This window comes from Trichophyton verrucosum (genome assembly GCF_000151505.1).
Source record: "Trichophyton verrucosum HKI 0517 chromosome Unknown contig00326_1.f1.exp, whole genome shotgun sequence".
In the NCBI taxonomy this organism is placed as follows: domain Eukaryota; kingdom Fungi; phylum Ascomycota; class Eurotiomycetes; order Onygenales; family Arthrodermataceae; genus Trichophyton; species Trichophyton verrucosum.
Window position 1 is genome coordinate 1 of NW_003315427.1, and position 21,757 is coordinate 21,757.

At 47.1% G+C, this 21,757-nt stretch overlaps 7 protein-coding genes across 7 annotated transcripts; 4 read left to right on the forward strand and 3 right to left on the reverse strand.

Moving 5' to 3' along the window:
• Nucleotides 1-442: 442 nt before the first annotated feature.
• TRV_04149 (YjeF_N domain protein) lies at nt 443-2,636 on the forward strand (the record flags this gene model as incomplete). Its single annotated transcript, XM_003021686.1, has 2 exons — nt 443-2,324; nt 2,389-2,636. 2 exons carry the CDS (start codon nt 443-445, stop codon nt 2,634-2,636), a joined length of 2,130 nt encoding a protein of 709 aa, XP_003021732.1.
• Nucleotides 2,637-3,269: 633 nt separating this feature from the next.
• Nucleotides 3,270-4,949, forward strand: TRV_04150 (Protein kinase domain-containing protein; the record flags this gene model as incomplete). Its single annotated transcript, XM_003021687.1, has 3 exons — nt 3,270-3,645; nt 3,707-4,335; nt 4,401-4,949. The coding sequence occupies 3 exons, from the start codon at nt 3,270-3,272 to the stop codon at nt 4,947-4,949; spliced, it is 1,554 nt and encodes a 517-aa protein (XP_003021733.1).
• Nucleotides 4,950-5,168: 219 nt separating this feature from the next.
• On the reverse strand, nt 5,169-7,171 carry TRV_04151 (uncharacterized protein; the record flags this gene model as incomplete). Its single annotated transcript, XM_003021688.1, has 3 exons — nt 5,169-5,682; nt 5,751-6,934; nt 7,085-7,171. The coding sequence occupies 3 exons, from the start codon at nt 7,169-7,171 to the stop codon at nt 5,169-5,171; spliced, it is 1,785 nt and encodes a 594-aa protein (XP_003021734.1).
• A 2,279-nt stretch (nt 7,172-9,450) lies between these two features.
• TRV_04152 (uncharacterized protein) lies at nt 9,451-11,853 on the forward strand (the record flags this gene model as incomplete). The annotated part of the gene is made up of 1 exon (XM_003021689.1): nt 9,451-11,853. The coding sequence occupies one exon, from the start codon at nt 9,451-9,453 to the stop codon at nt 11,851-11,853; it is 2,403 nt and encodes an 800-aa protein (XP_003021735.1).
• Nucleotides 11,854-12,052: 199 nt separating this feature from the next.
• Nucleotides 12,053-14,447, reverse strand: TRV_04153 (uncharacterized protein; the record flags this gene model as incomplete). The annotated part of the gene is made up of 2 exons (XM_003021690.1): nt 12,053-13,363; nt 13,416-14,447. 2 exons carry the CDS (start codon nt 14,445-14,447, stop codon nt 12,053-12,055), a joined length of 2,343 nt encoding a protein of 780 aa, XP_003021736.1.
• A 500-nt stretch (nt 14,448-14,947) lies between these two features.
• TRV_04154 (BRCT domain protein) lies at nt 14,948-17,790 on the forward strand (the record flags this gene model as incomplete). The annotated part of the gene is made up of 5 exons (XM_003021691.1): nt 14,948-15,118; nt 15,178-15,443; nt 15,523-16,156; nt 16,229-16,490; nt 16,676-17,790. The coding sequence occupies 5 exons, from the start codon at nt 14,948-14,950 to the stop codon at nt 17,788-17,790; spliced, it is 2,448 nt and encodes an 815-aa protein (XP_003021737.1).
• Nucleotides 17,791-18,418: 628 nt separating this feature from the next.
• On the reverse strand, nt 18,419-21,362 carry TRV_04155 (uncharacterized protein; the record flags this gene model as incomplete). The annotated part of the gene is made up of 3 exons (XM_003021692.1): nt 18,419-20,861; nt 20,925-20,973; nt 21,041-21,362. The coding sequence occupies 3 exons, from the start codon at nt 21,360-21,362 to the stop codon at nt 18,419-18,421; spliced, it is 2,814 nt and encodes a 937-aa protein (XP_003021738.1).
• Nucleotides 21,363-21,757: the final 395 nt, after the last annotated feature.

A 21,757-nucleotide genomic window follows, 5' to 3' on the forward strand; every position in this document is an offset into this window, starting at 1 on the left:
TTTCTCTTGCTTTGCTTTGTTTTGTTTTTGCTTTTTGTTTGCTGCCTTATCGATAAAACCGTCCACGTGACCGGCTCAGCCTCCATCTCAACTTCCTCACAAGAAAAGAAGAGCAACTTTTGCGCAGAAGACGAAGACGAAGAAGACGAAGAAGAAGAAGCAGCCAGAAGCACTTTTAGCCGGAGGGAGAGCCAGGCTTCATAGGCAAACTTTGCTGTGCGGCGGCATGGGAGATACCTGACGACTACGCCCGCCACTCCACTGCACCTCATTCGCATAGACACAGCCATGGCTTCGGAGTTTATCGGTTGCACTGTGCTTGTGACCCTCAAGAGTCCTCCCAATTGCCGGATCAGAGGTGAGGTCGTTGATGTCGTAGGAACCAGGCTAAGTCTGCAGAATGGTGAGTGTTTTCCTCAGCCCTGTCACTTTCTGACCGGTCATGCTGATTGTTCGTCTAGCAATACTCTTATGGAATGGCCAGCATTTCCCTTTGTATCATATCGATGGTTCGAAAATCGCAGACCTAGAGATATCCAGTGAACCAGCTCCTCAAACACCAGTGCACCATAGAAATGGACACATCGACAACAGTGGATATCATTCCTCCTCCCAGCATGGCCAACCGCCACATCCTACAGCTTCAGCCCAATCTGAGTCTGTGTCCCACGGAGCTGGCGCTCCATCTTTCGTGGATCCGGCGATCTTGAGTTTCAAACGCCCATCTGCACAGGATGAACGCCAGAATGCAAACAGCGAGGTAGAGCCAGTGGCCATTCCGTCGCATACAATTTCCACTTCCCCTGTTATGCTGGGGGGCTCGGAGGTGCCGACATCAGCGCATGCGAGCCACATTGGACACCCCGCACGACTTCCGGCCACACTGAATGCACCCTTTAGTGATTTAGAGCTTAACAAGCCAGACCAATCTTCTTCCATTAGGGAAGATATTGTTGAACAACAGGAGCTAGAGCATAACTCCGTACCCCATGACCGAGCTCGCGGAGTTAATAGCTCAGCCGCAGCTCAACTTAAACCCGTGGGGAAGCGGGGCAAGCGAGGTAATAGAGGGAAAGTAGACAAGGACGGTGGAGAAACAACTGATATCACTGCGACTGAAATGCATGTCTCTGCCACCAACCATGGTAGAAAGGGCGTCCCGGGCAAGGGGTGGAGGCAGACTGCCTTCACTGAACCAATTGATACTTCTCCAACCGCCAACAAGTCAAAGCTAAAGGCTAGAAAGTCTCGAGCCCAGAGAGAGAACCTGAATGGATGGGCAACCGAAGAGGCCACTGATATTCAGGAACTTGGTGACTTTGACTTCCAAAGTAATCTATCCAAGTTCGACAAACGAAGAGTGTTTGATGAAATAAGAAATGACGATATGACCCCCCTTGAAGATCGCTTAGCAAGTTTTAATAGGCGGCCTAAACCTGGGACAAATGGAGGAAAGAACCTTCACTATACAGAAAATGTGCTGGACTCTACAACTCAGCAGCATACTTCCCAATGGGATAGTGAAGCTGGATTAACGGACGATGAGTACACAGGCAATGGCCGGACATCAAGTCGCAACCGTTCTATGCCATCGCGGAAGGGTAGTGGCGTGATAGCGTCCACCCCGTCTTCCGCTCAATTCACCATCCTGGGCCGCCCGCATCTCTCGTCTGCCCGTACTGCCAGCCCGCAGCCAATCAAAGTCATGAAACATTCCGCATCCTCCATGACAGGGTCATCAAGTCCATCAGGCGGCGCGCTCCACATGATAACTACCGGAAGAAAATGCCCAAGCATCAGCCCTCTTCAAATGGTGGAGATAGAACAAATAGCTGTCTCAGAGCTTGGTCTTAGTGAAGACATCGTCACAGAAAATGCTGGTAGAGGCATTGCTGAAGGAGCGATCTCCCTCGCAACAGGGCTGCGTGTGCCATCAATAATCGTAGTTTTTGTGGGAAACCATCGCACTGGTGCACGCACCGTCGCTTCTGCTCGCCACCTACGCAACCGTGGTTATCGTGTTTCGCTGTGTGTGCTGGGTAATGGTCGTGATGGTGAATTTACCGATGGGTTCCAGAAGCAAATTGACATATTCCAAAAAGCAGGAGGCAATGTCATGCGATGGGAGGATCTTTCCGCTCGGCTCTCGATGGGTGATTTCAAACCCAAACTTATCATCGATGCGCTTTTTGGTATGCATGTTGCATTCGAAGATTTGCGTACCGATGACCAAGCAACTGCCTTTGAAATTATTTCCTGGGTCAATCGAAGCAAGATTGATGTTCTATCCGTCGATGTTCCTTCTGGCCTATCTGCAACAACGGGTAAGTTGAATACCCCTCTCTCATATACTCTTGCTTATATCGATTCCATACTAATACCACGTAGGTGAAGCAACTGTCTCTCAGGGGTCCCAACTCGCAGTATCTTCCCAATTTGTCATCTGTCTTGGTGCACCTAAGACAGGTTTAGTGACTGCTTTATCTTCACGAGGAGGAGAGTCCTGGCAAATCGCGGTTGCGGATGTGGGAATCAGTCCTGTTGCATGGAGAAAATATGGAACCCGTCGTCGTCACGGAGTCGAGTTTGGCAGCGCCTGGGTAGTACCTCTGAGATTCCAGCTTTCCACTCCTTGACTCACAGGGTGTTATTATTCCTTTTACCTGTGTCTATTTTTCTCCTCCCTTTTTTTCTATTTTCCTAGGCATTGTGGGTGGAACGGCTATGGCTTGGTGCTTAAAGGTTTTTATTGTGGTCGGTCACCGGGAATATGGCGTCTTCCTTGTCTTCACAATGCAATTATGGGCCAGAAAAAGCACGTTTGCTTGCCACTGTTTTTCAGTATAACATACGAAACTATCCTTTATTACGTTACCCCTTTTCCGTGACGCCTTTAGTCCACAACCTTTATCTCATGAGGCTCTTTATTTGGTGTATCATATTGTATTAGCCTTTATCCTCACTGCTTCGAGAATCGGAGAAATTCTGAATATTTAATATACCCAAGTTCTTTCATTTTTTTTGGAGAACTTCGTCTATTACCAAAGGCTTTGTTGTCTATCGGAACAAGGCCTATTGAGATTATGGTTACTGATTCCAGACAAACTCCACAGTATATAAACATGGCCAGTGGCATATCAAATGGAGTTATGGTTGCTCTCTCCTTAATATTCTCATTCAGCCCATCCATCAAAAAGGGGTAAACAACTGTTGGATTCTTATACATCCTGAACCTCGAGTGCATATTCAAGCATCTACATACGGAAACCATGGCGTACAACCAGCCTGAACTCGACTTGGACAACTTCTATGGCGCTGGAAGGCCCGTAGACGACGCTGGCCGATCTATCAATGTCATGATCAAGGGCCACGTTGGTGAGGAGCTACAGATGATCGTTCTGAGACGGCGCCTTGCTGGACCGTTGGTACTATCTCAATGCAACGACCTTGAGCGTCTCGGTTCTCCTACCTCCATACGTCCTGCGCAGGAAGGGAGGGCAGATACCTTCAGATACCATCTGCTACCGTCACATACAGAGCACTTTCCAATTGACAACCACTACAACCTCGAGCGGGATTACTTCAGGAATATGTGTCCAGATATAGCCAGGCGGTTTACGATCTATGGCAAGATAGGGAGAGGGAGTAAGTGCAGAGAAGTAGCCCAAACTCATTTTTCCATTTATTTAGCTAATTATGTTTCTAGCTTTCGGTCGAATATATGCCGCCAGGGAGATCAATCGACCAGCAGCGGCCACGGGCTTTAGATTTTCCACGGGTTGTGACTGGGATAGTTATGAGTACCAAAGGGCCAGCATGGCTGCGTTGATAGAACCTAGTGATCCGAGGGCAAGGGCCTATGCACCTAAACCGCCACGTCAATTCGCTATCAAAATGGAACTGCAATGCCCATTATCGATACACGGGTTCACTAGGGCTCAAACGTGTGAATATCGAGAAGTTTATACTGGAGAGCAGCGTTTCCTGCCAGTGGAAGCAGTTGTTCTTGAGCTCCTCACGGAATGCGAGAGATTCCCAAAGATCGATTCTGTGTATATCCATAAGGAGTTTGCGTCAATAGTCATGTCCGCTAACAGCCTGGATGATAATCCTTTAAGAGAAACGCTGTTACTTGAGCCGGGGACCATTCCGACACAACATTTCCCTGGGTATAACGGAGAACAGTTGACACATTTGAAACAGACAAGAGTCACCGAGATCCAAGCTTGTAAGATTGCCTCTAATATTCTCGAGGCACTTGTTTACCTTATGGATATGAAGATGTTGCATGGAGACTTAAGCCATCGAAATTACCTGGTGGATAAGAATCTTAACGTATGTTTGATATCGCTCGCTTATCCCCCATTGCCGTTGAATGCTGTGCTAACTCCCTAGTACAGACCCAGCTTATTGACTTCGGGGCGGTGTACGTGTCTGAAAACAATGGATGGGAAGCGGAACGGTATGGCTATATCGAGGCATTCGAATACTTTGTTAACCCAGAAATAGCCTTGCAGCTTGCAACAGATGATCTCCAGAACCCGATACACACCATTGCAGACCGCCATATACCCTTAAGCCACGACCGGCGAGTACAATACCTCTGGAAATTTGGAGTTCTGGTCTATGATCTGCTTCACGGGTATTCTCCCTGGGAAACACCAGAACCCCAAGCAAACAACGGGGACATCAAGACGCTGTATGCGTGGGATGATTATGACGAAGAGAAGTTCCTTTATCTCTACGACAGAAGGTTGCGAATAATGAACGAGGAGTTGCCAATAGACGAACGGCTATCGCAAGATTGCGTGGACGCACTAAGGCATTTGCTAGCGAGGGATGTGTCTGACCGTATGGATATGGCTGAGTTGCAGAGGCTACCTTGGTTCCAGGGGCAATGGGTCGACCGTGCTTCAGAAATGCAGAGACCACCAAGAAAAGAGCCATGAGAGCAGAATAATGTTATAAAGTGGGATATACACCGTTAATTACTACGATGCGCAACCCACAAGGAAAAATGGGGTGGTGCTTGTGATCTGGGAAATTATATCCCCGAAATCCAATATTGAAACCATCCGTGCGTGGAGTTGTATATCCAAGAGTGGGATTTCCGAGGTTGCCGTTCCGGAAGTTTGTTCTGGTCCTGTGTAGATTCCTCTGATAGTTGATCACCAAGAATCGAAATTTCCGAAGCCTCCGCGTCCTGCATTCTTGATCTTCTTACGCGCATGTTCTGACTCGAGTTCATCTTCATCAACAAATCCGACGATCTCATCCTCATTTCCACTGGAGGCCGCAGCTGAGGCCTTCAAATATTTACCAACTCCAGATACATTGCCTGAAGCGCTGCCGCTCTCGTTTGAGCCATATCCACGTAGTCTCTTGCCGGTCCATGTAACTTGGTCATCATCTCCCTTATCCTTGGTATCACTGCTTGCCCCGGATACTGATTGCTGAGCATTTTCCTCTTTTCGTTTCTTATTGAGAAATTCTTCAAATGGGTCCACAAATACCACTACATCAAGCATGGTAATAGCAGGAGTAGGCCTGTTTGTGCTGGAGTCCACTGGTGCTACTTCCATTGCATCTAGTGTTGGCGAGGATGGCGAAGGGTCATCAATTAGATGGCCGAAGATAGTGTGCTTCCCGTTCAGATGAGGGACGGCACGATAAGCGAAGAAACTAATAAACGTTAGTAATTGGAGATATACCCCGGCAATATATATCCTAGGTAGGTAGGATTTACTTACAATTGACTGCTGTTGGTATCCTTTCCTTTATTCGCCATACTGAGTGTTCCTCTAGAATCATGCTTAAAAGGCCCGATAACCTCATCTGCGAAACTTTTGCCCCAAATACTCTCCCCACCTTTGCCAGTTCCAGTTGGATCACCACCTTGAATCATGAAGCCTTTAATGTTCCGGTGAAAGGTAACACCCTTATAGTAGCCCTTCTTAGCTAACTGAATGAAATTCCACACGGCTTTCGGTGCATGTTCTGTGTGCAGTTCAATGTTAAGATCACCCAGATTGGTAACTATCCGTGCATAGCCCTTGATTTTTACTCGGCCACATTTCAGCATGTATTCTTCATCTGTCATTATTGACAAATCCGCAGCGGTATGCGGTGTTAGACCTGTGCTGGTGAAAGAGGCAGCAGCTAAACCAGTAGTGTGTCTTGCTGCATTAAATGGTACAGCTTTTCCACTTTGGCTGGTAGTCAAACTCTTCTTGACCGACAAATTTTCTTTTTGCCTCTGGCTCAGCGCATCCGCTGATGTTGCCTTTTGTTCTCTTTCAGCCCTCGCCTTAGCTACAGCCTCCTTCGCTCGTAGAATCTTTGCCGAACTGCCCATGGCGTTAAGGTTGATGCCCTGGCCATCATTTCCACTTGTAGTATTATTTTCTCCGTCATTCAGGTACTTAAAGGTGTTGAGATCTCGGGCGTTCACATTATGTGGATCTTGTAATGTGATTATATCTTTCCTGCCGAATTCTTCGTCATTCACTAGATCTCGCCACATTTTAGGTTTGATGTTGAGCTTTTGCACGGTATCCCAGGCAAATACATTCCCCGTATTTCCTAGCGCGACTATATGTGTGTTGTCCGTGAATACTTTATATGTGACAGGATCAACATATTCGCCCGACTCGTTCTTTGCGAAGTGTAGCTTGATGAGATCCGAGTTCTTCATCGGAGCACCGTTCACCGGGTTGATGCCGTTCTTCTTGATCCATGGTAGGATGTGTGTCAGATCGAATATAATGCCATCGGATGTGCATACAGGGTGGGAAAATGGCTGGAGTGATAGAGAGCAAAAGTTGAAGGGTAGGCGTTTAAAAGACGCATGAGATCCGCCAGTTTTCTGTCGCGCAGCACCAGCACCGACACTGGCAGAAAATGCATCCTCCGAGGCCCATTCTGAGTGAGTGATCTATGAGATATTCGCGTCAGTTTCGATTCGGCGGAGGTAAGAGTTGAGCTGATATCCAAGTCACGTACATAGAGCTTATCAGTACCTAGAAGCTAGAGTTAGTGATTGTCGTCGATGATAGCTATTGAGTTATCACAGTGTTGGACATACCTTTACCCATGTTAGCTTCTGTTCTGACTGTTGCCAGTTAAGTGTTCGAACTTGGGTTGTGATGAGCTTGAAGAGCTTTACATACATAGGATCAATTTGGAGCTCGAACGAACTTTCGAGGCAGATGATTTGCGGATTTAAGTAAAATATGGTTGGTTAGCTGAAATGGTAAGTGGAGCTGACTGTGAACCAATAATATTAGTTATCGCTAATTACAATTTCTCAATTTCCTTAGTCAGCTAGTACATGAGATTTTATTGGCTTATTTTTAATTTAACTACCATCGAGAAACCACAAAAAAGGGTCCTGCGATCGTTTCCTCACAATGTCTGATGACCAGATTGTAGCCGTTAAATCTAGTCGGCTCTCTCTGTCTAGAGAAAAGGCAACCAGGTGAGCAGCGTCAATTGGCAGTCCACGTAAGTTCACTTTCTGGGTCGTTGGGCAGGACTCTGAGTTGCCTGTGATACAATGGCGGTTCTTTGCCCCATATAGCCTACGTTCTACTTTAATGAAACCCTAAAGGTAACGAATATAATCATGAGGTGGGAGGGGTATTGTAGATAAGGGATCGGCCTTATCTCCTTGCAAGCCTGCGCCATATACATAGCTAAGGGTTGCGCGCAGAGATAAGAATAGACTTGGTCCAAGTCCCAGAGCCTTTCGTACAAGCAAAAAGAAAAAGAGAAGGAGACGAATAGTAGGTCCATTATTGGGCGTCAAATATTTGCCCTACGTTGAACCAGCTTTATACCAGTGAACACTTAAAGTTAATGAATAAATTAAATGGTTTAATTTGCCAATCACAGCTTTGGGACTCCAGTTTATGACGGCAGCCCCACTAGCTAATTTGGATTATGTAATACGCCAAGTGGATGTTTTAATGCGGCTGAAAAAGAACACCTTTCGAGTATCAACAGACCTCTTCAGATGCTCTACAGTATTTCCATGCTGCTCCTCTATTCGAAACCAATACCACTAACACCCAGAAGAGGCCTGTGTGTTTTCATCCCTTGTTTCCTTGATGCAATCAATAACCACTTGTAAAAAACATGCAGCCAAGGAGAGTAAGCCCCTGCGACCACAAAATATGCTCGTCTCAAGGCTGGCCCATCGCTGTACTGCCTGAGCAAGGTTAAGGCTGATATTTGACGATGCAAGGCGCCAACCGGGCAATTTGAGATGTTTTTGGATGCCTTGCAGGGAGCTCTGGTTATCTTAATGGTGTCCTCGAGCTCCCGGCAGCAATCTAACCGAAAGCGCCAATCAAGTCAAGATGCAGGCTGTGCTTCCCCGGACTTGAGAAAGTGTCTGCCTAGAGCCGCGTACGATTGTCTGCCACTCACCAGGGTCGAGCATGCCCCATGTTACTAACGAGCCACTCAGCTGAGCAAGGATAACCCCATCCCTTGTTGCCAGCCACACAGCCTCAAAGCTCAGCCAACATGTCCACCAACATCCGAGGGCTAACATAACTAACTGACCAGAGCCCAGAGACGAAAAAAAATCATTTTTAGAAGACTGCAGACCGTGCACCTCGAAATTTCCAAGGCAGTCATGGCTCGGAATAACTAATCATGACTATGAATAGTTGGTGACAATATTATTATGATCGGCCGTCTCCAGAGGAACTCCCCAATATTAGTGGTCAAGCATGCTTACAAACAGTGCATAACATGCTCCAACCAATTACTATTAATATCAGCACATCCATGGAGGACAACCAAGAGTGTTTGAGAATGGGCGCTTCGAGGAGGGGGGTAGGCAACGTTTCCTCGTTATATTAACTAGCTATCACGCCAGACTCTTGTCGCCTTTCTCTCTCATCAACGCCCGATGGGTGCTTTCTTCCATTTCTTTGGGTTTCTTTTTCCCCGGGCGCCGTCAGCCAACCATAGGTTCTTTTGACTTTTGGAAGCCTTACGCCTGCATGGATGTTGATGGTGTGAAGGAGCCCCGAAAAACAAAAGCGAGAGAAGAGGCGCAGAGACGCTCCCTTCACACTACAAAGGAACCCTCATATCTCTTGCCCAAGATAAATACTAGCTCGTCTGGACCTATTACGCCGCAATATTTTGATACCCACACCAAACATCAATCAGCGGCATAGCTTTAACTAAAGGCGTGGCCAGTTGTGGATTACGCACGGCCTCTGTTGTTGCCTGGCTTGCTCATGAGCATCCCAAAACCAAACTCGTCTTTCCCACACAGCACAGTAGGTTGACGCTGAGGCAGCTACAAGGTATTTTCCCTCTTACTCCCTTATTACATATCCTTTAGTACATGTTACTTTTGGCCTAGAAAATGTGCTGATAGCCAATAGATTTAGCCGGCCCAGTAGATTGTTACAAGTCCTCTATCTTACCATGGATATGCATCACAGAATACATAATGGGGGTAATATCTCTCCACACCAGAGCTTGGAAGATATGCCAATGCCTGGTCACTTCCCCGATACTCCAGATATCGACGATTTTGAAGATCTCGACACCCGCTTCAGCAGGATTAGTCTTGACAGTAGCCTCTCCAGAGGGCCCCAACTTAATGAGAGCACATACGAGGGATGGACACTGTATCGTGGAGAGCCGAAAACGCCTGGTGGTGAGAGAACATGGGCCACTGCCACCATCTGCAAGATGCCTCTTCCCCAGGCAGAATTGATCGACCTGGTTCATAAACAAAAGCGCCAGTCCGTCACAGAAGCATATAATGAGCTGACCCTGGTCAAGCGGCAACACATTGATAACCTAATCGAGCAGAGGAAGCAAGAGTGCAATGATCCAAAGTACGACTGGATCTGCGTTTATATCAATTCCGCCACTCGAGATGTGCGATCTACTTTTGGTCCAAAGAAGGCTTTGACGATATCAATAGCTATTGTTCTCTGCAAGAAGCTAAAGCCAGAAATACTTAGAGCCCGTCGTGCTGCACAAATTATAAAGGAGAAAAAGGCCAGGGATACTGCTAGGCATGAGAAAAACATGGTGCATGCGGAGTGTGCTGATCCACTCCGCAGGCCTTTTCATCCATCTGGTCTTGGATTAAACCTTTCTGATGCCCAGCAACTTCCGAATTCTCAGAAACGTCCACCCGCAAACACCCAACATAACCTTCCCCTTCACTCGCAGAGCAAACCTACCCCTTACCAACACCAGCCTCAGCCCCCACCATATCTTCCACAGCGACATCCTGAGGACCATCCACACCCGCATCATGGGCAGCACTTATTTAACCCTCCTGATCCCCATAACCCTGTACCACCACAAGGACAGAGTCATCTTACCCACGCCCCTCTAACAAACCATGAACTTCGAATGATGGGAAAAATTCCTTTAAATGGAGATTTACATCCTGAACATGGACAAGAAGTTACCCCTGAGGAGTTCGGGCCTCCCCGTTATCCACGCCAGATGATGCAGCAGGACATACCACACGTTACTCCAGGGCACCACCAAGAACGGAAGATACTTCCTGAAATGATTCAGATTCCACCACCCCCTATTGGACCGCACAAATCACAACCCCGCCTTCTACCAGCTCCACACGATGCTCATCCAGATCCTCGATATCACGAACTTCATCCGGGTGCCCAAGATTTAAATGAAGCTCCTATGCCACCCCGTCAACGCCATCCTGGGTATATGGAGGAGCCACACAGTGCTCAAGCTTATAACCAGGCACTCTTTGATCCAAACCAGCATCATCCTGGTAATGGAAATGTATATAAAGACGCTCGAATGGTGAATCAGGAACCTCAATCAACTCATCCTCAACGCTCTCGACGTCGAGCTGAAGGAGTACCCAATGTTCAAATGCAAATGCCAACTCAGGACTACCAGCATCATAACCAGCGCCGTGCTAGACAGGAACAGCCATCAGCGGCTACCCATGAGCTGAAACAGCCTCACAACAAACAGCACAAGAAAAAGAAACCCCCTCCAAAGATTGTCAATTCAGAAAGAGCCAGGAGGGAGCAGGAGATTGTGGAAAAATGGCTGGAAGAAGATAGTGAACCTTCGGACTATGATTCATATCTCTTTGACCCAGAAATTGCAAGCTCCGTCACAGATGATTCTTTCTCTTTTGGAGAATATGATAACTGTGATTATCCTCCTGACGACGATACCCGTCGTCATTGTTCCAATAAGAACCGGAGGAACCAAAGCCGTGAGAAGAGCAAAAGCGGTGACCGTAACGGCCATCCAAAGCATCGTCACTCTCTTGGGTATCGCATTCACGTCCGCCCGTCCGAAAAATCCTCTTATCCTATCGAGCTACCCAAGCCCAGGGGATCGCAATATCCCTCAGGGTCCGTTGAACTTCAACCATTCAGCAGCACACATAAACGTCCTGGAAAACTAGCTCGGTCTGAGACCGTCTCTTATCCCTCCAGACGTCACAAGGTATACCCTTACGAAAGAGACCAACGAAAACCTAGCCTTGATCGCCTTTCTCCCTCTGAGCTAGCCTGGGGACTGGAACTGCGAGAGAAAGAGCGGGCTCATCAACGATACTTGGAGAGCCAGTTGTCGATTGAGAGAGAAGTTGAGGCTCGCCTTCTGGCTGAAAGCTTGGCTAGGGGTAGTCCCGACCAGGCACAGACTACTCAGCTTGAAGGATACACTCCCCAACGTGTACTGGATACGTATGAGAAGTATGATCGAATGAAACGGCTTGATGGCAATCGGAGACAGTCATACATGGAACAGCAGCACCCAAGGGATAATCCAAAAGATTACTTATCCCATGAGCGCCCCTTCAGAAGGTAGACAGCGGGAGACCTACGAAGCTTCAGATTAGTGCAAGACAGTCTTATATATATACCTATTTTGTTTCATTTGTATGCTATTATTATCGATCAGTGCGAATCACCGGCGGGTATATTGAATACATTCAGAGATAATCTTATCATTAAAGTCATATCTGGTCTACACATGGTAATATAGAAAGCATAATGTACATGCTGTACTAAACGTACTGGGCTATTGAATCAAAATCATCTTCCACATCCGAATGGTTCCCATCTACAACAACTCTAGGCTTCCTTCCGCTATTAATATCGCTGATACTTGAGAGGTTCTGATAGAACTCTGTCACTTTGGGATGTACCATGACTTTCCTGGGATCAAAACGGGACACCTGCAATCCATCCTTGGACGTTGCTCGACTAAGAGCAACATAAGCTTGGCCCCTTTCAAACACTCTTCCGAGATCGACCTTGACACGTTGCAAGGTTTGTCCCTGAGCTTTATGTATTGATAACGCCCACGCAAGGATCAATGGAATCTGTAGTCTTTGAGCCTGAACCTCGCCGTTGGGAAGTTCGATCTTCCAGGCTTCGGGCATACACAAAAGTTGCCTTTCTGACCCATCGGGTAAAATAAAGGCAACAAGGGGGTATTGTCGCGATGTATTAACGCTTCCAGTGTTGGCTTTTTGATCGAATGCCATACTTTTAATTTTTTGCTTTGCTTGGCTTGGCTCATCATCAAAGTCATAGTAGCCATTTTCACGTTTCAGGCCTTCCCTGATATGATTATCAAAACCAGCCTCATCCATGAATGCAATAACCGTTCCTAGGGACCCATTTACCAGCGTTTCGTCTTTGTTCTTGATAAGCATCACCTGGGCCCCCTTTTTGAGATGAATAGTAGCGGGTGCCATGCAATTGCTCAACAGCTTAGCTCGGAATTGTTCATCCTTGATTGCTCCCGAGTCAGCGGCGTGAAATGTCATGACCGATCCCGAAAGGCGGTTCATTCTTTCGGAGTTAGCTCGATCCACCTCTGCCCTCGTAGGAAACCTGCAAATTGTCACCATTAGCTTCCAGCAAATATAGAATACGGCTCTTTCAATGACATACAATTCCGTTGCCTCGATGTTATCACTACAAGTTAACGGTCGTGAGAGGTCTTTGAATGCTTGAATCGCAGAAGGGCTTAAACGTCCAAGTCGCATTTCGTTAAGCATGTTGGCAAAATCAGGATCTCTTTGTCTGAACACCTGCGTCAAGAGAATCGTGTGTTGAATCGATGTATTCCAAGTTCCTGCGGCAAAGGCAAATTTTGCTTCTTTTCCACCTTCCGGAACTGGAGGAAGCTGAAAGAAATCGCCAGTAGTAACAAGCTGGATGCCACCAAAAGGCCTTCCGTTGTTTCTGATCTTACGGGCTAGTTCCTCCAGTTTGTCAAAAAAGTCTCCGTCGACCATTGATATCTCATCTATGATGAGTACCTTGGTTTTTAACCAACGAGTCTTGGCCTTCAGGTTACGTTTTACCTGTGATACGGTTAGCCGGCTGCATCAGAATTGCGTGGGTTGATTAACATGCCTTTTTGACGAGCTCCTGAGTTGACTCCTTCCCAAGTCCAACACCCGCAAAGCTGTGCAGTGTAACTCCTTCGATATTACAAGCTGCTAGACCCGTTGACGCGGTTACAGCAACGGCGTCAGAGTCGCGTGAATATTTAAGCCGCAATTGCCTTATAATTTCCCGCATGAGTACAGATTTACCAGTTCCTGCGGAACCAGTATAGAAAACGCTTTTGCCCTTTTTCACGATGGTCTCAATGACCTGATTCTGTTCTTCGCTGAAAAATATAGAGGGAACTCGGGTATTGGAGGGTCTCTGAACGTTATTAAGCTTTTTCTCTGATGCAGCGAGAGACTTAGATTTCATTTGTTTCCTCAACTCCTTTTGCTCTTCTTTGACATCGCTAAAAGTCTTATCCCACGGCATGTGCTTCTTTTCTTTCACGGGTATTTGTTCTGTTTTGACGGTTTGGTCGTCAAAAGGGATTGGTTGTGGTGTCGGCTGAACATCATGACTTTTCAGCATGGGCTTCTTGAAGGAGGTATTTCGATTGGTAATTAGATAGCCTGAAGAAAAACCGAATTGCCCTTTGTTATCTTGCATGGCATCGTCCCAAGGTAGTGTTCTCTTCTTCGGCTGCTGATGCGGTGGATTGGGACGCTCCTGTTCACGCGGCGGAGAGGACGACCATGGTATTGGAAAGCTGCTCGAAGGCATAGCTTCAGTGGGAGTGCTGTTATCATTTTTTCGTGAATTTGCATCTACAATGGATGAATTGTGAGATGAGGATTTCGATTGTGTGGGCTTGGAAATTTGGTATGCGATCTCAAGGAATTCCTCATTTTCGGAATCGTTTTCGCCAAAGTATACCGCATCATGGAGATCATCCAAAGCGCTCCTGCTGAGTTCTGATGTGAAATCGGCCTTTCGCTGGGAACTTGATTGCAGGTTACGAGACTGTAATGTCGAGTTTAATCGGTCACGGTTTGGCTGCAACGCATTCGGCTTCTTTTGCCGTTCGGGATGCTCTTGAACCGCTCTGGTAAACATTTCCGGCTGCAGCGGCTGAGCGTACGTTGAGAGTCCCGCGAACCTGCGTGGGAGAGCTAAGGTCAAACGTATAGGGGGTGAGAGCGGCCGCGGCTTCTGTAGCAAACGAAGCATGTAAAATGAAACTGGCGCAACCGTTTAGCCACTAGGCATCAACCCGGAGCAGCCAGGTATCCAAGAAAAGAAAAATTAGCACAGCAAACCCATAGAGCCGCCCGCAATGCTGTGTGTTTTGTATAGAAATTTGCGTTGAACTTGAACTTGCAATTCTCGCCTTTTTCTCTCTTCCCGATTTGGAACTTTTGACAGTCGCGAGCGCGTCAATTCACGTGACTGATAAGATAAATCAAGATTAGATAATCATACTCTTAACTCTATTTCGTCATGTTCGCGTTTTCTGTGCAGCGTCAAAAAGATAGAAGAAGAACAGTGACTTGCCTGGTTTCGGGAGTATTTGCAATTTTTTCGACTCTTTAGGGCCTTTCTAACGGCGGCGGAGGATGATTATAAGGGCCTCTGAGGATGAAGAATGGCCCAAGATGCAGAACTCGGTAAGATACCCTGTTTTATTGTCCCTCGAAAGCTATGCTGAAAGCTCACATCGCGAAGCCAAGGAGCTGCCTCTTACTGGGGTGATTCTTTGCTGCACTTCTATCCTCGCAGAACATCGAGTAAGTACTGGGAATGACCTCATGTTGTGCTAATTATATGATTACTAACTTTGATGTAGTCCCGATTGACTGACGTTGCTTGCCAGATGGGCGCAATTCACAAGTTTGATCTTACATCCGATGTCACTCATCTCATAGTCGGTGACATAAACACCCCAAAATATAAATATGTGGCCAAAATGCGAACGGATGTCAAAGTCATTAGAGCCGAGTGGGTAGAGGCTGTTAGGTCATCATGGATACAGGGCGGTGACACCGATATCCATGCCCTTGAGGCTGAATACAAACTTCCCACTTTCTTTGGGCTTTCAATTTGTATCACTGGGTTTGAGGATTGTAGGTATTACTTGACTCTAGGCATAACTGTGTTACGGGCGTAACTGATTGCTGGAAGTGGACTTTAGGAGTCACCTCGAGGAAACCGTCTGTGCACACGGTGCTGAGTTTCGGAGGGATTTGACGAAGGCTGTCACCCATCTAATTGCATTTGCATGCGAAGGCAACAAGTATCAGTTTGCGATTCAGTGGGGAATAAAGGTCGTGAGCCTTAAATGGCTTGAGGATAGCATTGAACGCTCTATGGCGCTCGATGAAACCCTATATGACCCTCTACTTCCAATTGAAAAGCAAGGCATTGGCGCATGGAATCGTTCTAAACCTACTGTTGTCGAGAGAATGGCGAAGCCTCAGGACAGCCTTCCTCCTCGTCTTCCCCCGCGTACTAGAAAGTTACGCAAGGTTGCGAGTCTCAAGCTAGGTGGTCAGACTGAAGGTATATGGTCTGCCATTGTACCGAATCCTTCTACAACTGCCGAGAGCAATGATAATTCTCAATATGACGGAAGTCAGCATTTGACAGCTGCTTCACACCAAAATTTGCTAGATACTAAATCGTTTGCAAGTGAAACTACAGTCCCTGGCCGGCATGATAGTGTATCTCGTGAGAGCAAATCACTAGCTGCTGAAGCTAAAGAAGCACCATCGAAGGGATTTTGGGACAACTGTAGATTTTATATAACTGGCTTTACGACAGAGCAGGTAAGCAATCATACATCACAGTCATCTACATAATCGCTACCCTCCAGCGTTTCAAAGCTGACCTGCCACTAGACACAGATACTGGAAGTCCACCTTATTGCGCAAGATGCTCGCATTTCACCGTCACTGGATGATCTTCTGAAGCATAACAATCAACTATTTATGGTTGTTCCGTATGATCTACCCCGGCGAGAGATTCCAAGAATAGATGAAGAATTGGACGAACTTGAAATCGTTACGGATATGTGGGTTGAGCGATGCCTACGCAGCCAGGCATTTGTAGCCCCAGAGGCTCACATAACCAGTACTCCTTTTCCGAGATTTCCTATTCCAGGTTCGTTTCACAGAAATTTGCATTATCAAAACGAATTTTAGTAACATGTCGCAGCATTCCAAGGCATGAGGATATGTTCAACTGGTTTTTCCGGGATTGACTTGCTCCACCTCAGCAAACTTATCAATCTTCTAGGTATGAGTTTTGGCTATTTGAATAAAATTTGTCGATACTAACGTAATTAGGGGCGACATATGATGAATATCTCACAGCTAATGCTTCAGTACTCATCTGTAACACATCGACTCCCAGCCCAGAAAAGCTGAGGCATGTATTTGAATGGAATATACCCCCTGTGATTGCGGACTGGTTATGGATATCCGTGCAAACGGGAGAGAAGAAACCATATCAACCATACTTGATTCCCAATAAGCGTTCAACGTCCCAAGAAGCGCAGAGGTTAACAGCAGAAGAAGTGCAAACAGCCCCTCTGGGCCACTACCCTATAGACCAGGATTTCACTCAAGTGTTGCAGAAAGGGGGTAGAGATGGCAATGAATCCGAAGCAGATGATATGGAAACCCAGCCTACAGCTCCCCAAGAAAAAACCTCCATAACCGTCCCGCCGAAGCCTTCCCGCTCTCCATCTCCCCCGAAAGAAACAAACCAGCTTATTCCCGCAGCTTCTCCTGCCCCTCTTCCGGCGGAGGATTCAACGCCTAAGCCAATGGCTAATTCAGAGACAAAAATATCTCTCAATACTGCAATAAGTGAACTCCTAAAGCAGAAAAGACTACGAACTCAAAACTCTACCGGCGATACAGATGTCCCTGTGCGTTCTCAAAGACGACGCAAGCTATTAGGTAGAGCCAGCTCGTCCTGTTCTGCCCTAACTACGACAGAGGCGCAGCGAGGTCTATCCCGAGCAAGTTCGATAGACACGTTGAACGAAGATGGTTACGGCAGTGTAATCGATGGCCTTGATAGCCCTTCAACAAAAGCGCCGAGCTTCGTTTCTCTAGCCCCTCATAAAGGCGAAATTACCCACCCTGAACAGATGGAGGCACAGCAAATGTTACAGCGAAGACTGGCTCTATTTCAGAGTAACTCTGCCAATGGCGAGTTTGCAGAGAAAGCTGCTGGCGAAGACGAGCCTCTACCCTTAACTCAACTCGAGTATGATGATCCAGACGCGGTAGCAATGCGTGAGATGATCAGCAATCAGAGCCCGAGGAACAATGAGGTGGACGAAGGAACTGGACCTGGAAGCTCACGAGCAGGTCGGAAACTAATTATTGGTAAACTACAGGACGGTCGAGGAGGGAGGAAGACGAGATCTCGTAAATCAGAGGGCTGGTAGCATTAAAGGTATTGGATAGAGTAAATGTTCATAATACTCTAGCCGTTTTATAATGCCCTTCATTATTGAGTGTTCTTGGATGCTACTTGTTATGCATGTAAATACAGCCGGTTCTCATTGTGCATACTTCAGAAACCCCAAACATTGGACGTCTATAGTGATTACTTCACTACAACCTTAAAACCGCAAGTACAGAAGAGCTAATAACCGATGAGGCAACAAATACGTTTGATCCATTGCAATTTGTGTTAATCTAGAGTATGCAAAATGAGCTAACAAAGCCACTAGCGGAACTAGAAGCAAGAGAAAAAAAGGGGTATGTGATGTTGAATATTACAAGGCATGAAATGTACGGGGCCTCGGGGTTATCTTAATTCCTGTTTATCCCAAGACGCCGGCATCACTCCAAAAAAACGTGTAAACCAATCATAAAATCATGAAACAAAACTGAGCATGGGGTATGTGCGAATTGAACAAGGGGAAAGTGAAAAGCAAAAGAAATGGAAGGCAAGGAGAGGCAGGGAAAGGAGAGGGTCACAAGGTCGTGGGGAAGGCTGGAGGGAGAGGAAGGGAGTAAAGTACTATACAAGAATGAAAAATTGGCGGATAGAAGAGAAGTATAGGCTCCTTATGCAGCAGCTGGAGGAGGAGCCTGTGCGTCAAGGTCAATTTGTTCCACAGTCCTCCTATGTTCAGTGCTCTCACGGAAGAGGTTGGAGAAGTACTTCTTCGCAATTTCACTCTCTGCCTTAATTTTCTCAACCTCCTCCTTTCGTCTGAAAAGTTCCTCGGTAGCTATTTGTAGTGTTGACTGCAATCTGGTAGCGGGGACCCGAAGAACCCGTCCAACTTCCCCAGATATACGGGTGGCATTGGAGTGAATATAATCCATCTCCGCAAGTGTCACGGCTATCTTGCGGGACAAACTTGACGGTAGAGCAGTTGGAACCTGGGACAGAATATACGCTCCAGCCAATAGTGCTAAAAAGAGAGGTATATCAGTAATTTGTAAGTACAGAACTAGAAGGGGAAAGAACTTACTTGCACCCAAAAGGCCGGGGACCAAGAGCTTGCGCATAGTGTTTGGACCAAGTATCCTGGCGGCTCCCATTACACCATCAAGCCAGCCAATTCCACCCAATGCTCTGCCTCCAAGTACACCTAGGACAGTCATAGCCATACCGGTGCCAGCAACCTTCTCTTGCCGTTCCCAGAAACCAGGGAGGTCAATGAAATCCCAAGCATCAAGTTCTGTATGTATCTGTCGTGCAAGTTCGTGACGGTGTTGTTTAAACATGATTTCAGAGCGGAAGTTAAGACTGGGGAACTTATTTTCGCCCACATGAAGCAATCCAAGGCTTTGAATCATATTGACACCCTCCACACATTTCTTGCGTGAATAATCCTCGCACTTGTAAACACAAGCGGTGATCTGATCGAGCATTGCCAATTTGACATCCTCTGCATAGCGGAAGACCGAAAGCAAGCCAGGATAATCCACGCCCAGATCAGACTGAGCAACCGTTGATATCTTCTCTGCAAGAGATTTGCGGGTATAATTGTATACGTCATTGGATGATTCTGTAATGGAGCGTTCCAACTGCTCGGAAATCTCTGACCGTTGCATTTTACTCTTCTCAAAAGCAGGCTCAAGTTTACTGAGCTCTGTGGACACGCGTTCAAGTTCAGAAGAGGCAACATCGCGGTTGACGGATGCAAGAACGTTGAGATCGGAGAGAATGTTGAGCAAGTATGTTCTGGCTGGAGCAAGCTTGGACCGAGATCGTTTTTCCAAGACAAATCGCCGTAGAGCACCCTCCAAATTCTCAAAGTCCCGAATTTTTTCCTTTGCTTTTTCCTTTCCTTTGCCCTTGCCCTTCGAGTCGTCATCATCATCACCATCGTCACCACCATCTCCTCCTCCGCTTCCACTGATAGGCGCAACAGGAATAGCATTGCTAGAAACGAAATGCACAAGTTCTGCGGATTCCTTGTAGGTGTGTGGGCTGAGGGCAGCCACTTGATTCAGAATTGTTCTCTGGCATCGAGCGGTATCTCTGATATTATCAAATCCGTTGACAACAATAAAAATATAGGCCTTTTCATGGGCAGCATTCCTGATAAACTCGCTTGACGAGAGGGTGAAATGATTCGCGGCTGAAAGAACGAAGACGACCACATCAATTTCTTCCTGTCGAGCGAATACGGCAGTAGTTTTGACCGAATCAGAGTTAAGACCCGGCGCATCGATTAACGCAATATCGACAACTCCATTGTTGAGTAAAGATTCGTCAATTGTTCGGACATCCTTGACGTACACCTTGCACTGCATGTACTTGCTGTTATCCACCACGATGGACTCGAGATCGGTGAGAGAATATACATCGTAAGTGCTCTCATCATTTCGGTTATACTGCTTGTCCTTTGGAATGGCGTGCACCTCCTCCACTCCTCCGTTCTCCCTAGCATCGAGTACCTCACAGAAGATGCTGGTGCAGGGCTGTTGGTCTTCGGGTAGGATCTTTCGACGTAATAGAGCATTGCAGAAAGTTGACTTCCCTGCGTTAAGGTCGCCGGTGATGAGGACTTTGCTGGATGTGTCCTCTATCCTTCCCCGCAAAGCCAATAGGTGTTTTATGCTTTGGCTGACTTTCCCGTCAAGAAGAGAAGCGATCGAGTTCTTTTCTAGAGAGTGAACGAGTTCAGCGGGGGATAAAGCGCCAAGTTTCAAATCCAACTTCAGGATAGAAAATTCCCGGGCAATTTGTGGTGTTACGAGTCTTGGTTCAGCTTGTGCCCTGGCATCGGCGTCCCGGCTCGCCTCAGCAGTCTGGCTAATCGATGTGGCGGTACGTTTGATTGTGCCAGGCCGTGGATCAGCATCACTTCCCTCTTCTCTGCTTTCCTCGTACGATCGTGTTCGTGAAAGAATATGTCTGTTCTGTGGGGGTGCATCGGTGTTCTGAATAGAGGGGTAATGCGCCGGCCACTGGCGGTTCATTTCTTGGAGTTCCTTCAGCAGCTCGATAGCTCTGGTAACAGATCGACCGAGTTTCGTTCGGTTGGAGTTACTAGTATATGTGTTAGTATATGATTATATGTGAGAGGGAAAAAAAAGAGGCCCCAAATCGTACTATACGAGCTGATGAACATGGTTTGCAATAACCTGTCTCTCATGTTGTGCTGCATAACACTCTTCTTAGCAAACGGTATAGAGTGAATACTAGGGGGAAGAACAGCGGAAACACACCTGCATTACTCATGTAGCCTGGTCCAACGGGTGTATGTGATGGCGTAGGGCGGTCCTCCATCAGCCCGGCCTGCCAGGACTCAGAGCCGATATCCGAGTTGCCATCGATAATGCTTCCCCCATACCCCGAGTCCTCATGCAAGGTCGACATCAGCGAAGTCGCATTCCCGGAGGCAGGGCCTGATCCAACTATCATGTATCCGGGGACCTGGCTCGGTGGCCGTTCATCGTCGGGGATGGGAGAGTGTCGTTCGGTTGACCGTGAGGAACCCTCTCCGGCGGAAGAGCCCGCGTCGTGGGAAAAGTAATCCTTGCTGCTCATCGCGAAGGTGTGTATCTGGCATCAACTGTCTCCCACAGCACTCAAACCGTTCTCTTCACTGCGAATTCATCTGTCTTCCTTCCTGTCCGCTTCTTCTCGTCCCGTCTGGCGGATATTTTTTTTCGTGGCGTGACAAAAGGAATCAACCTAAGAATTGGACCTCAATAAAATTGGAAAAAGCGCCTCGGAAGCGGAGAAACGAAGATGCGAGACTCCGACGTCACCAAAAGTCAAAAAGCGGAAGACGACGAGAGGACGAAGAACCAGCGACGGCGAGATAAGAGCAGCAAGGACGACAGCAACAGACGGTTGAACCATGAATGTGAGTCTGATGGAGAGTGTACTATGTGGTCATATTATAAACAAGTCAAGAGGAAAGAGCGCATGCTGATACC